This window comes from Lissotriton helveticus, chromosome 12, assembly GCF_964261635.1.
Source record: "Lissotriton helveticus chromosome 12, aLisHel1.1, whole genome shotgun sequence".
Taxonomy (NCBI): domain Eukaryota; kingdom Metazoa; phylum Chordata; class Amphibia; order Caudata; family Salamandridae; genus Lissotriton; species Lissotriton helveticus.
The window spans coordinates 727,974,986-727,988,342 of NC_136073.1; the positions used below are offsets into that span (position 1 = coordinate 727,974,986).

General features: G+C 44.8%; 1 protein-coding gene across 2 annotated transcripts in view; it reads right to left on the bottom strand.

Annotated features, from left to right (window-relative positions):
- The window catches only part of NUDT17 (nudix hydrolase 17), a 683,665-nt gene extending 678,337 nt beyond the window's left edge, over positions 1 to 5,328 (bottom strand). For both annotated transcript variants that reach the window (XM_078669378.1, XM_078669379.1), the window contains exon 1: positions 4,992 to 5,328. In XM_078669378.1, the coding sequence (XP_078525504.1) occupies positions 4,992 to 5,066 (75 nt within the window). In that variant the 5' untranslated portion in view covers positions 5,067 to 5,328. The remainder of the gene's footprint in view (positions 1 to 4,991) is intronic.
- Between the last annotated feature and the right edge of the window lie 8,029 nt (positions 5,329 to 13,357).

Consider the following 13,357-nt stretch of genomic DNA (forward strand, 5'->3'; position numbering starts at 1 on the left):
CACAGAAAAGGTAGCCATTGTGAATTTTGGAGAATATGTTGTTGTTCAAATGCGTACATGAAGAGATTTGCGTATGCTGGAGCAGCACAGTTGCCCATGGCTACTCCAGACAATTGTAGGTAGTATTGGTTGTCAGTGGTTTTAAAGTAACTGTGATGTAAAATGAATTGCATCAACTCAATTATGAAAACCTGCAGTTCCAGAGGTTTGTCTGTTTGCAGTAAGGCGGTCTCCAATGCTTCCAACCCCAAATTATGGGGGATTGAGGTGTACAAAGCGTTGACATCAATAGTACATAAAATGATGGATTGGTCAGCACGAATTTGAATGTTTTGGAGTTTATTTAAAAAATCAGTGGTATCTTGAATGTACGTGGTCATTCCTTTGACACTCATTTGTAGATGTCTATCAATGTAAGCTCCTGTAGGTGCATGTATAGAATTGGTGGTACTGACGATAGGTCTGAATGGTGGTTGTCTCAAGTTTTTGTGAATTTTGGGTACAAGATAAATGTATGGTACCTGCGGGTAGTCTTTGATTAAAAATCTTCTGTCTCTGTCAGTGATGGTGTTGGCGGATACTGCTGTATTTATGATCTTGGTGAGTGTCTCTTTGAAAGTGGTAGTGGGATCTAAGTTCATGCACATATATAGATCAGAGTTTTGCAAGTGTTCTTGGAGACAATTGTGGTAGTATGTGGAATCGAGCACTACAATAGCTCCACCTTTATCTGCTTTACATATCGTGAGTGACTGATTGTTGGCAAGTTGTCGAAGAGCATGCCTTTCTCGAATAGTAAGATTGCATTGGTTGTTTTTCCTAGTGCTTAAAAGAGTGTGCAAATCTTGTTGAACCGCTCGTTCAAATACATCCAGAACCTTGTGGCTAGTCGGGGCCAAAAACTTACTGGGAGGGCGTAGGCCCATAAGCGTGTCTTTGTCATCAATGTTTTGGGGTACACATACATTCTCAAAAAAGTGTCTCAAACGCAATGTTCTCATGAATTTGTAAAATGATATGGAAATGTCTAGTTCGTTGGTTTGGTAGGTTAGGACGAAGTTCATACCTTTTTGAAGAACTTGTTCTTGTGCCTGGGTTAGAGGACTTTGTGAAATGTTCACCACTAGATTCTGTGGCTTCTGGTCGATTTGGCCGGTGGAAGCAAGTTGTCCCTGTCGTTTAAATCTCCTCGATCGTCTGTTGGTTCGGGGCCAACATCTAAAAAAGGCACCTTAGTAGTGGAAGTTTGGGCGGTATGTCTGGTTTCGGTGGTATTTTTAGAAGTAGTAGGTTGTTGAGATGTTCTGCTGTCAGAAATTGGAGATTGTTGCCGTGGTCTGCCTCGTGGAGGCATTTTGCGAGTGGAATCTTCTGAGGATGACGTATCTCCATCTGTTGATCTGTTTGGTTGTTGACGATTTTGTCTTCTGGCCGCATAAATCTCGGCCCAATTATATACTTCCCCTAATTTATAGTTGACAGTGTCGCGTTTGAATTTTCTCAATTTTCTTTCATTGATTTCCTTGACATATTTGTCTAGTTGAATGTTGATGTCCTCTAGAGTTGTTGCTAATTCTTCTGGGGTGATTTTTTGGCTAAGTTCGTGTTTCAGTTGTTTAACTTCATTTTCAAGTTCTTCTAGAAGTTTCGATAACTCTTCAATTATTAGAAGGATGAGGTCGAGCGAACACTTATTAAGTATTCCATACCATTTTTCTGTAAACCGTAAATTATTTTTACACAGGGTTGATTTGAGGGGGATTCGCAAACCCCTGGGGATGCGTTGGACGCGATGATATCTAATGAGTGTCGAGGCATGGAGCCTCTGGTTGATCTCTCGTTTGGCTGTGAATAATAGTTGGCGGATGTTAGCTTGCGCCGAACCGGTACTTGATGCAATGTATTCGGGCTCCTGGATCAGTGAATAAATCCTGTCGGTATCGTTAGTGGTGAATTCAAAAGTGTCTGCCTTATTGTTGGTCAAATTGGCAATGTCGGCGTATGACATGGTTATGGGTGCACTAGCGGTGTGCGCCAGAGGTTAGTATAAATAAAGGAAAGAAGACCGCCGCACTCCAATGTAGTTATGGTAATTTCGATGGTACAACAAAATATACTATTCTTATAATACTTATAGGTGCCCCGGGTGTTCACCACCTGGTTCTTGGGGTGCTGTGAGTCAAATGTCTCGAAAATCTTACAAAGTGTAAGAATAGCCTGGGGCACTCTTGAACACGATCAGTGTTATGAATTAGTAATAACAAGTAATCCAAAGTAGAATTGAGATTTTTACTCAAATGTAAGCTCTTAGTTCATCAACAATATTCCAATATTCCATCATATTGACATCATATGTTGAAATTATACAGGCTTATCCATCATTGATTGTCCATAGTGGGTACATATGTCAACATCCACAATGTTTTAAATCCCCGATGCATTTCGCGCTGGTGAGCGCTTCTTCAGGGGGTCTAAAAAATTAAACAGGAGGGTGTGTAACTATACTGATACTCAGGAGCGAGAAAGCTGCATAGAATAACATCTTCATGCATTACGCATGCGCGGCGTCTTCCGGGTTTACGGCGAGCCGGGACCTGGCTTTCCCCGCATCACCTTATGACCTGTACACTTCCTTATTATCCACCGGGTAAGAATACATTCCGCTAAACTTTTCATGCACGTTTATTTCACATTCACTATCCAGATTATTAATCCGGTCACTGTATACGCTATCTCAGTTTACATCACGACTTTCGGTTTTTTCACTTGCACTGGAATCAAATAACGGGATGCTTCGTTTGAATCTTACTTATTCCCATCCTCTTATTCCACCTCTTTATGATTGTGATTCCCATCACTATTAATCCTCACGATCTTTCGCACTTCTTATTAACCTTTTATCTGGTATGAATCATTCTTGACCATGTGTTTCCACACGTTTTTGAAGGTCGATATTACTTCACAGCTTTATCCAAGTTTTAATTTATGACCACGCCATCATCCCTTGCACCTTGTTACCTGTAACAATGTTATTCTATGCAGCTTTCTCGCTCCTGAGTATCAGTATAGTTACACACCCTTCCTGTTTAATTTTTTAGACCCCCTGAAGAAGCGCTCACCAGCGCGAAATGCATCGGGGATTTAAAACATTGTGGATGTTGACATATGTACCCACTATGGACAATCAATGATGGATAAGCCTGTATAATTTCAACATATGATGTCAATATGATGGAATATTGGAATATTGTTGATGAACTAAGAGCTTACATTTGAGTAAAAATCTCAATTCTACTTTGGATTACTTGTTATTACTAATTCATAACACTGATCGTGTTCAAGAGTGCCCCAGGCTATTCTTACACTTTGTAAGATTTTCGAGACATTATCTCATTACTGCCAGCCTTTATTGCCTTGCAGACAGGAATATGAAAGCAATCTGTCCTGTAGTGAGACTGGCTCCAGAAGCATTTCTCTGATAAGAAGAACCCCTGCCCTTCTGCAAATCTGTCCCAAGCAGGAGAGGCGCACTTTTATAGAACTGCTTAACAGCGCATGATACATTTGCTCATCCATATTAACCAAAATGAGAAAATAGTCCACTACAATTCGTACATTTCGGTCTAGGAGTACCCAAGTTAGCAAGCAAAATAAACACATTGACCAGCAGTGGTAAATGCGCTTTGCTATGTTTTTTTAATATCCAGTGCATTTTTTCAGGTGGTGGGGTTTCTGTAGCTGCTTGATGTTGCCTGGCATTTAATGTGTCTGGTCTTAAAGCCCGTACATAGGTCACTGCTGTCAGGTAAGCATGACTATACATGTTGATATTGATAGCAATCATTGAAGCAAGCCCTTACAAACAGAGCAGAAGACCAAAGAAGCAGCAACAGGTAGGATCAATCAATCAATCAATCAATCAATCAATCACAGCATTTATATAGCGCACTACTCACCCAAGGATGTGGCTCGGTCACAGAACAATGACAATGGAAATAAGCTACGAGGGACGGTACTTTTCAGGGGACATCCCTTGCGTGCGCACGTCATCGCGATCGCGGTGAAAACGAAAGTGATCACGATGACATGCTAAGCACGTGAGGGATGTGCGCACAGCAATAACTGGAGAGGCTAAGTGAGGCGAGCGTGCTTGTGCACGTAACCGCAAGCTAGTTGTCGGCGAGTAGCACTTTGAAAAGCCCCTTACTAAAGTCGAGCAAGCAACGCATGCGCTGCTCTAGGCTCAACCTAAAAAGACAGAAATGTGAATCTTGGCCTCAGGTTCTAACTGAATGGGAAAGCTGGTCGTTTTCCCTGGTTTCTTATTGTGACCCAACCTGTGTGTCACTTTTTAAATCACTTAACTACCCTTTGCACTCTATTAAAGAGTCTGATTACAATTGTATGTGTTATTTCTCGCTCCTGATAAATGACACCACTGGGTACGTTATTTATCAGATTTGATCAATAACACCAATTGAGTTACTGGGAAAGAACATGAGGATTTTTGCGTATTATCTCCTCTTACGACTCGCTTGGTAAAAATGAGGTGGTAGCAATAGAGCTGGCTGGCATTACCTATACCGGCCAATGCCAGCCAATTACCAGGAGATTACGAATTGTTTTGCACAGAACCCGGAAGTCATGCAGCACCTGCAATTACTCCAATGTTTACAGCTGATGAAAAATATGCCCGAAATAGTTTGCTTATTGGTTAGTTATTATCGAATATAGTATCTCACCAGGTAAAACGGGAGAGATGCTGCACAGTGAAACCTGTAATCGTGACACATGCAATGTTGCTGAAATGTAATTCCAGATAACTCGTAAAGAGGAGGGTCGTATTATTTCGGTTTTATTCTTTCCCTTGTTGTAGACGTTCCGTATTTATTAAAAAAAAAAGGGAAAACAAGAGAAGCGCAATAATTCAAACAGAAAATGACATAGCAACCATCACAAGTTCAGACTTCTGTAATTTATCCGAAACATACCTGTATAAACTTAGCGCACTGCGGCAGAGATTTCTCCTTGGACAGGTAGACCAGAATCCTCTTCATGGTATCCATTAAAATAAAAGAAATAAAACGGGATACAATGGGGCTATCGCTCACTAAATTAAAAAACCCGTCTTAGAACAAGTGCTACACTTATGCGTCTTCGAAGCATCACAGGAGTCTGGCGGACAAGACGAGGTGCCAACTGCACTTATTCGGTTATATATAATTTAAAAAAAAATAAAAAAAAGGGTTGGGCGCAGACTCGAACTCCCTGTCCTGGTGATCTTTCACGTGGTTTCACTTCCTGCAAAGAGGAGGGTAGAGAGGTGGTTTCTTTATCTGGATAGCAAAGGCGAGAGAGCCCTCTAACGGACTGGTGGAGTACTGCTTCCACGCGGAGCTAAGAGGAATTATTTCTATATTCAATTCAAGATGAACCAATTGTTTCCACCGCTGTAGTAAAAGATCGTCCCGAAACAGCAGTCGGTTTTAAAGCTTTTTTTCTACAATACGTCGGCCCGCGACGCGACACAACAGGCTTGCTTGGATCCTGACAGCAACTGCTGTCTGACCTAGAATCTAAATTTCTTTGACTTATTACTATACTCTAAGCCTATATCTGTGCAACATATCAAATGACATCAATATCTAATGAAATCATTAAATCTTTTGGGGCTTTTTCTAACACGAGACCCGATGGGGATCTCTTTACATCATCAGTGACGTTTTAAGGCCTGGGCAAAGTGGGCTGTGGCCCAGGGCCCCCACCTTTCTAAGGGGGCCATCATGAAGATTTCAGGTCAGTCCCCGAGTGTCCAGATTTTTAGAATAACTAGCTTGTTTACTTACATTCGTTTCTATATTTTGGAGCCTGCCCAGGCTGTCCAGCCAGCACAGCCCCACCTGAGAGATAGCAAGGGATAAAGAAAAATACCTATTAGTTTCTGGATAGATTCAACAAACCCTTTAACCTTTTATAATGCATAGGCCCAGCGCAACTGAACATGCCTTTTGCCTTTTTTGCAGCATGCGCCACTTACTGTGCAGTAAAGATTGGCATTGAGTGCCATTTCTGTGACTTTAATGGCACAGTACCACACCCGTAGTGGGCTAGTGGGGGCCAGCTTGACAAACGGTGCCAAAGGCCCGGGAACTGTGGTCACCAGGAAGGGGACACAACAAAAGTCAGGAAGTGGCACCCCGCCCTCTGAAGACCAGCAGAGAAGGAGGTAGGGGGAAAAGTGCGCCAAAAGGAGAAATAATTATGTGAAAACCTGCCTGCCATTGAGGGAGGTGTGTGCGGGTTTCAATTGTACCCGCATGGCACCAAGGCCCTATTAAAGAAGGAAGTGCCTGTACCCAGGCACTGGTTGCGGTGGGACAATGGTGCCATGGCATCAGCAAAACCCAACCACCCGCACCAGCAAACCAACGAGAGACTGTTGCAGCAAAAGTGAAGAAGTCAAGGCAGTGAAAGAGTCTATTGAATGGAGCTTGAGAGTTTGAAAGGCCACCATCAGAGTGGCAGACCGCGTACTTACCTTGGGATGACTTACGGCAGGGTAAAGCGGTCAGAGAGGGGAGGGATCCCAGAACACAGAACTCGCAGCCCAGGCCCGCCGGTCGGCAGACCACACCAAATAAGTATGGTAGCGAGATGGGCCTAAAAAAAGATGGTGGAATACTTCTCACCCACATACTCGGTGAAGCTCCAGCTCAAGGGGCTCAAGGTGACAACAAACAAACACCAAACTGTGCATGGCTAAAGGACTTTCATGATATGCCATAAAAATGTCTGTATGTTTGATTTATGACTTGATTAATATCACTAATTATGGCTTGATTTATAACTAAGGTGTGTTTTACAATTTTATTCATGACCTGGTGACAACTAGGCTGTGTGATTTGCAACATGCTGATTTTGATGTAAGGATTGATTTACGCTTTGATTTATGACCTGGTGTCAACCAGGCTGTGTGATTTATGACATGCCCTACGGTAAATCGTGTCTATGATGTACAGTTATGTACGTACAGGATGTTTTATAACCCCTGTCGTTAAAACGTTGCAGAGTGATTTTGTGCAAGATTAAATAAAGCTGCTGCCAAAAACTTTCAAAAAGAACAATTGATGGGCAGAGTGCAGAACAATGTCATACATTCACCTCAGTACAGAGATCTGGGCCTAAATCCATCATTTTTTGCTCAACATGCCATTCCAGTTTGGACCCAGCCATATGCAAATCAGTTTTGACCCTGCGCCCAATGGGAACAGGCCAGCCCGTAGTGCCAGGCCAGGTCTGCCCTGGACTGGAAACAAGCATCCTAGGACCGGTTTCGGACTTTCAGTCCTCATCAGCTAGGATAGCTTGACTCCAGTAGCACGGAGAGCACGGCACCCACATCTAGGCATACCCGTCCCAAACAGGTTCATGCGTTCAGCGTTTCAATTTGAGTGGGAGTGGTCCCATGCAAAGTTTATGTCCTTGTGAAACGGCAGCCGCACCAGTGCAATAATAGCCTACAGCCACCTTACATAGAATACCAGTCCCACAGAGCTCAGGCAGGGTAATAAACAAAATAATCAATCAGCACTGCATACCCAAATGCGGTTGGCATACTTGCGACACTACACATTGTGCATAGAAGGCTTTGTCTTTCTGCTTTTCTGGCGTAGTTCAGTTGGAGACCGCTTGCGCCATGGTAGGCCTAAATAGTAGGCACCAGTACACTGCACCACATGCAGAGGGATTTTCAGGCCACTCCTTTTTCTGCTTCTCTGGTGCCTGCCAGGCAGAGAGACTGTTTGCTCCAGGGTTGGGCCCAGGTGGAGGCTGGTCATCAAGGAGGGTTGTCAATGATCCATCCATAGTTACCAAGGGTGTGAATGAGCTGAAAATGGATAATAAATTCAAAGCAGTGTCCCACAAATTATGATTGGCCCGGGGCCCCCAAAGTTCTTAAGACGTCCCTGATCATTTCTCACTGGTAAGGCTGCTTGACACAGGTGCAGAAAAATTCTCATTGACAGGCAACTGGACATCCTCAGAATGCTGCTTGACTCTATTTATCTGTGCCCAGCCAGAATCCATAACAGAACCTTTCTTTTTATGTATGATGTTGGCCAGCTCTTGTGGCACCAACTTCCTTTTATTAGGTCTCGGCCTAGAGACGCGCGAAGCGCGTTCTCAGCAGAGAACTATTGTAATCGTTTCAGCCGGCAAAGGAGACAAGAGCTGGGCACGCGGCCAGCATTTTCAATGGGAGAGGAGCGACAAGAGCTGGCCACGCGCGGATTCAGTCGCGCGTACGCACACGGCGCCAGCGTCTCCGCCGCGTGCCGATGACTGCTCTCTTCCTGGCCGGCTTCACGGAAGGCAGCATGCTTGTTTTTTCCTCCCACCCTTTCACTACCAGGTCCCCCCCCTCGCCGTACTTGACTGGCTGTTTGTTTATTTATTTGGACACCGGGAGACCGAAGCAGAGGTCGTCACTCCTTGCCGGGGCTGCCGACAGAAGCAGCCGTCCTTTCCTCCGAGGAGCGAGCGGCCGCTGGCCCCCGGATCCTCCCCGTCCCCTTCATTGTACCCAGGGAATGCTTCTCCTGCCCCCTTCCGCCTCCCCACCCCCGGGGCTGGCGTGCAGTGATGACAGCGATGCGGGCCCTTTTGTTCAGGGTTTGACAGGCTGGCCGGGGACGGAGTATAAAAACAGGTTTTCTTTTAGTTCTTTGCTGTTGATACCAGCTTTTTTATTATAGTGTTAATTGTACGTTTATTTGTGCTCCAAGCGCGGCATAGCAATCACACGCAATGGTGATCATCCCGCAGAGACTTGAACCCGGTTAATACATAATAAATGCAGTTGTTGTGCACTTATTTTCTCAGTTTTGTTATAAAGTGCGGCACACTGTGCTTGACTTGAACCCGGTTAGTACACAATAAATGCCCGTGTTTTGTACTTATTTTCTCAGTTTTGTTATAAAGCGTGACACACCATAATTGATCTTTATTTATTTGTTCTTCCTTGCATTCACACAAAGTGTTGAGCATCCTGCAGAGATTCGAACCCGATGCTCCAGTTTAAAAGTCGGCCACGTAGCCGTTACGCCACCTCCAAATTGATGGGTCTAAACTAGCAGCCATCTTAATGTTCTGCCACTCCGTGCTGTGACGTTAATGCGTCCATGGAGACACCGGTGTAAATCCACATGCAGCGCGAGACCCAGGAAGCAAAAGTGTAGACAATGAAGAGTTCCAACGCTGCTGCTTCAAGTATCCGGCCTCTGAATGGCAAAGTCCTGGAGTCCATTCTGGTAACTGCTGAACTACAGCGTGTAATCACACAAGTAGTGGCATGATTAGTTTGGAAGAGGCACATGCTTGGCTGATGCAAACACTTATGCTGCAGGCAAGACTAGTGTGTGTCTTAGTTCTTAGACGTTTCCGGAGTCTAGGAGAGGGCAGTTGATATATAGGAAGCAGGGTGGCTGCATCCTCTGGCTCTGCCAGAGTCCATTCATTCTCCAGGGCGCAGCTTGCTTGCCTGCCCTATGCCACAGTAAGCAACAGATGAGCCTTCAACACTGTGACCCGAATGGAAGCTGTCCTTGGCAGGCTTTCTCGGGGTGTACCACGGCAGGGTGTCGAGCCGTCTGCATTTAATCTCTGGGGCCCCTGCATCTATGGGGCCCCAGCCTGGGCGCTGAACTGAGCTGCTCGACCATGCTCTTTAAGGTGCTCACACCCTGCAGCAGCAGCTCGCAAAATTCTGACGTGGCCAAACGAGAGAAACTGAATACATTGTTTCTGCTCTTCTTGTCATCATGCTTTTAAGAATAAACTCAGACACCTACTTTCTATCCATGCAGTGCCCTGTCTCTCCAACGCTAAGCCCTGAATATACATCGTTTCTGTCACCCTGTTCCCTCATGCTAGCGTGCGGTGCTTGCTAGGGTAAGATTAAGCAGTGTTCCTTTACCTTTTACTGTGTAATTCCTATGTTGATGCCATGCGAGCCCTACTTTATCTATGTGTATGACTTTTATGCATTACTAGTTTTTCTTTCTCAATAACAGAGAAAAAAGCCACTGTTTGCCTGTTTTTGTTGCTACTTCCCTCCCATTTCTCGTTTTGTGTTTCGCACTCTGTTGCCCTGTTTGTGTTTTTCTGGGTGTAAGAAGTGTGTGTGTGTTTGTGTTTGTATGTGTTTGTATGTGTCTGGCGGCAGCGCCACATAAATACGATCATAAGGCCGGCACTCTAATGACAGCGACAGATGGAACGAACGTGGGATTCTTCATTCGGAGCACTGAAACAGACTGAGAGAGAGGGACAAGTGAGGACTAAGGTGAGGGAGGAAGGGAGGACAGAAGAGGGAAGACAGGAGGGAGTGCAATGCCAATAGCTCTTCCTTTAATAATGCCGAGACCATTGCATTGTAAATGCTTGTTTCACCAGTCTTTGCCCACAATCAGTGCCGCCCCCTTACTGATTTTGTTCACTTGCACTGGCATACAAAATTTGGACTCGCCTTTCCTAGTCCAGATGGGATTCCTAATCAGCACCCAATCGTCTCCTCAAGACCTTCTCTTGACTTACTGTTTTTTTCAAAGTTATAGTTCATATTAGTCTGCGGCAACAACACTTTTGTGGCAACATCATCTCTAGTCTGTCCTATCTTGTTATTCTTGTTTCTTTAAGCCATGACGGAAACAACTGTGTATGTACCTCTCTGCTTCTTAACAATGAAAACGGAGAAAGTACAATTTCTCTCTATATTGTCCTGTAGTACAATATAGAGACGTATTGTAACTCCAGACTTTCTGTTTAATGAACATTCCGAGGTTCCAGAAGCCCAGATGGGATGGTCACAACTTTTCGGTGGCTGTGGCAAAATGGTGGAACACGCTACCAATCCACATTCCCTGATTAGTTTCTCACATGGCCTTTCATAAGCAACAGAAGAATTGGTTATTTTCCCTTTCATAAGTGCATCTTCTTTCTGCAGCTTCTTTTCCATGTATAGCGCTTTGACAACTACTGGCATAATGCACTTTATACATTTAAATACAATACAACTTGACTCAAGGGCAGTTTGCACCCCTTCCTTGATGATCTTGTTACCACTCTTGACAAAACCATGGGTGTGTATAGATCTACCTTCAAATGTTTAATGTCCTGACCTGAAAAAAACTTCAATACATTTGGATACAAAGTGTGTACTGTTATCAGTAACCACAACCTTTGGAGAACCTTCCAGGAAGATAATTTGTTTAAAAAATGATTCAGTATATGTGATTCTACAAATGAACAGTACATTCATTTTGAGAAGCAATCAATTAGAAGTACCATATGCATCATGTTTCTATGTAAAGTATGACGGTCTCTACCGTTTGTTGTGGAGGGTGTAGGCGGTCCCATTGCTCCTTTGCCGGCTGGCGAGGGGCGGAGATGGGGGGTTAGCACTCTAGTGCCCGAAGCGTATAAAAACAGCATGCCCAGCCTGCCACGCAGCGGAACCATGCAGGCAGTTTAGTCCAATTTGTAAAGCTTAGTTTGGGGACATATTGTCTTTTAACTCTTTTTAAACTGTGTGGATATTTTGTATAGTTTTATGTTGCTTCTTTGCACATTACGACCTGTAATTTTGCACTTACCCAATCTCGAGTAGCTTTGCTAGTGCTTCCGCCTTGCACCCCGGTCCACTGCGGTCTCTACCGTTTGTTGTGGAGGGTGTAGACGGTCCCATTGCTCCTTTGCCAGCTGGCGAGGGGCAGGAGGGGAGGTTAGCGCTCTAGTGCTCGAAGACAATAAAAACAGCATGCCCAGCCTGCCGCGCAGCAGACGCGTGCAGGCAGATTAGTTCACTTTGAAAAGCTTTGTTTGGGGGCATATTGTCTTTTAACTCTTTTAAACAGTGTGGATATTTTGTATAGTTTTATCTTGCTTCTTTGCACATTACGACCTGTAATTTTGCACTTACCCAATCTCGAGTAGCTTTGCTAGTGCTTCCGCCTTGCACCCCGGTCCACCGCGGTCTCTACCGTTTGTTGTGGAGGGTGTAGACGGTCCCATTGCTCCTTTGCCAGCTGGCGAGGGGCAGGAGGGGAGGTTAGCGCTCTAGTGCTCGAAGACAATAAAAACAGCATGCCCTGCCCGCCGCGCAGCGTACGCGCCGCGCCAAAGTCAAGCCTGTCTGCGCTAAGACCGCGCCATGCGCCAAGGATGCTGATACTTCTCTGCCAGGTTCAAAGGTAGGGATTGGGTATTCAAGAGAGGTACTTTTGGAACTGGTCAAGGTTAATGTTCATTGCAAACATACTTTAGACCCAGAAACCCATGCTAGGAAAGGGCCTTCTTCTTGTGTGTCTTGTGATTTTGGTACTACAAGGGGAGGAGAGGAGAGTTCTGTTATTACTAAAGCTATAGATACTCCCTCCTTTACTGAGGAGCTAGTTCAGGGCTTCCTCATTAATGCTAGATCCCTGATTAAAAATAAAGTTGCTTTTAAAGATATTGTTGTACAATGAAAGCCGGACTGGGTGTTCGTAACAGAAACGTGGGCTAATGATTACTCAGGTCCCGACCTTGTAGAGGCTATCCCTTTTGGATACTGCCTTACCAGATTGGACAGGGCAGGACGACGAGGGGGGGGGGGGGGGGGGGGGGGGGAACTGGGTATTTTGTTCAGGGATACATTTACCTGTTGCTCTGTACCACTCACCTCATCTCTCAACCAGTACCAGGCTTTATACTTTTCTATAAATACGCATCCTACAGAAAGTTTTTCTGGTGTTCTCTGTTACCGACAACCTGGCCCTAGGACATCTTTTAGTCAGGATTTTTTAATCTTCTGGAGCCCTACCTAGAAAGAACGAATTTTAGACTTCTTGGCGATTTTAATTTTCACTTAGATAGTAGTTTAAGCACGACACACAAACCCTCCTGGAAAGTATGAATTGCTGCGGCTTTTCACAACTGGTTACATCCCCCACACATGCGGCGGGCCACACCTACTAACGATCATCGTATCAGGGTGGTAGAGCCCCTTCCGCTAGCCTGGTCAGACCACTTTGCCATTCCCTTCCTCACCTTGGTGTTCCGATAGACTGCGCAAGTTGAGACAGGAGTGTAGGAAGCAGGAAAGACTATGGCGCATTGACCCAGCACCTTCAGGCTGAGAACGGCATAAACAATGCTTGAAAGCATACAAAGCAGCTATCATGGAGGAAAAGGGAAGGTACTATGTAAAAATCTCAGAGTCAATCAAATCCTCCAAAGAGCTCTTTAACATTGTCAACACCCTTATCTCTCCTCCGGTTATTGACCCTTTGGAGTCTTCACAGGAGCTTTGTGATAG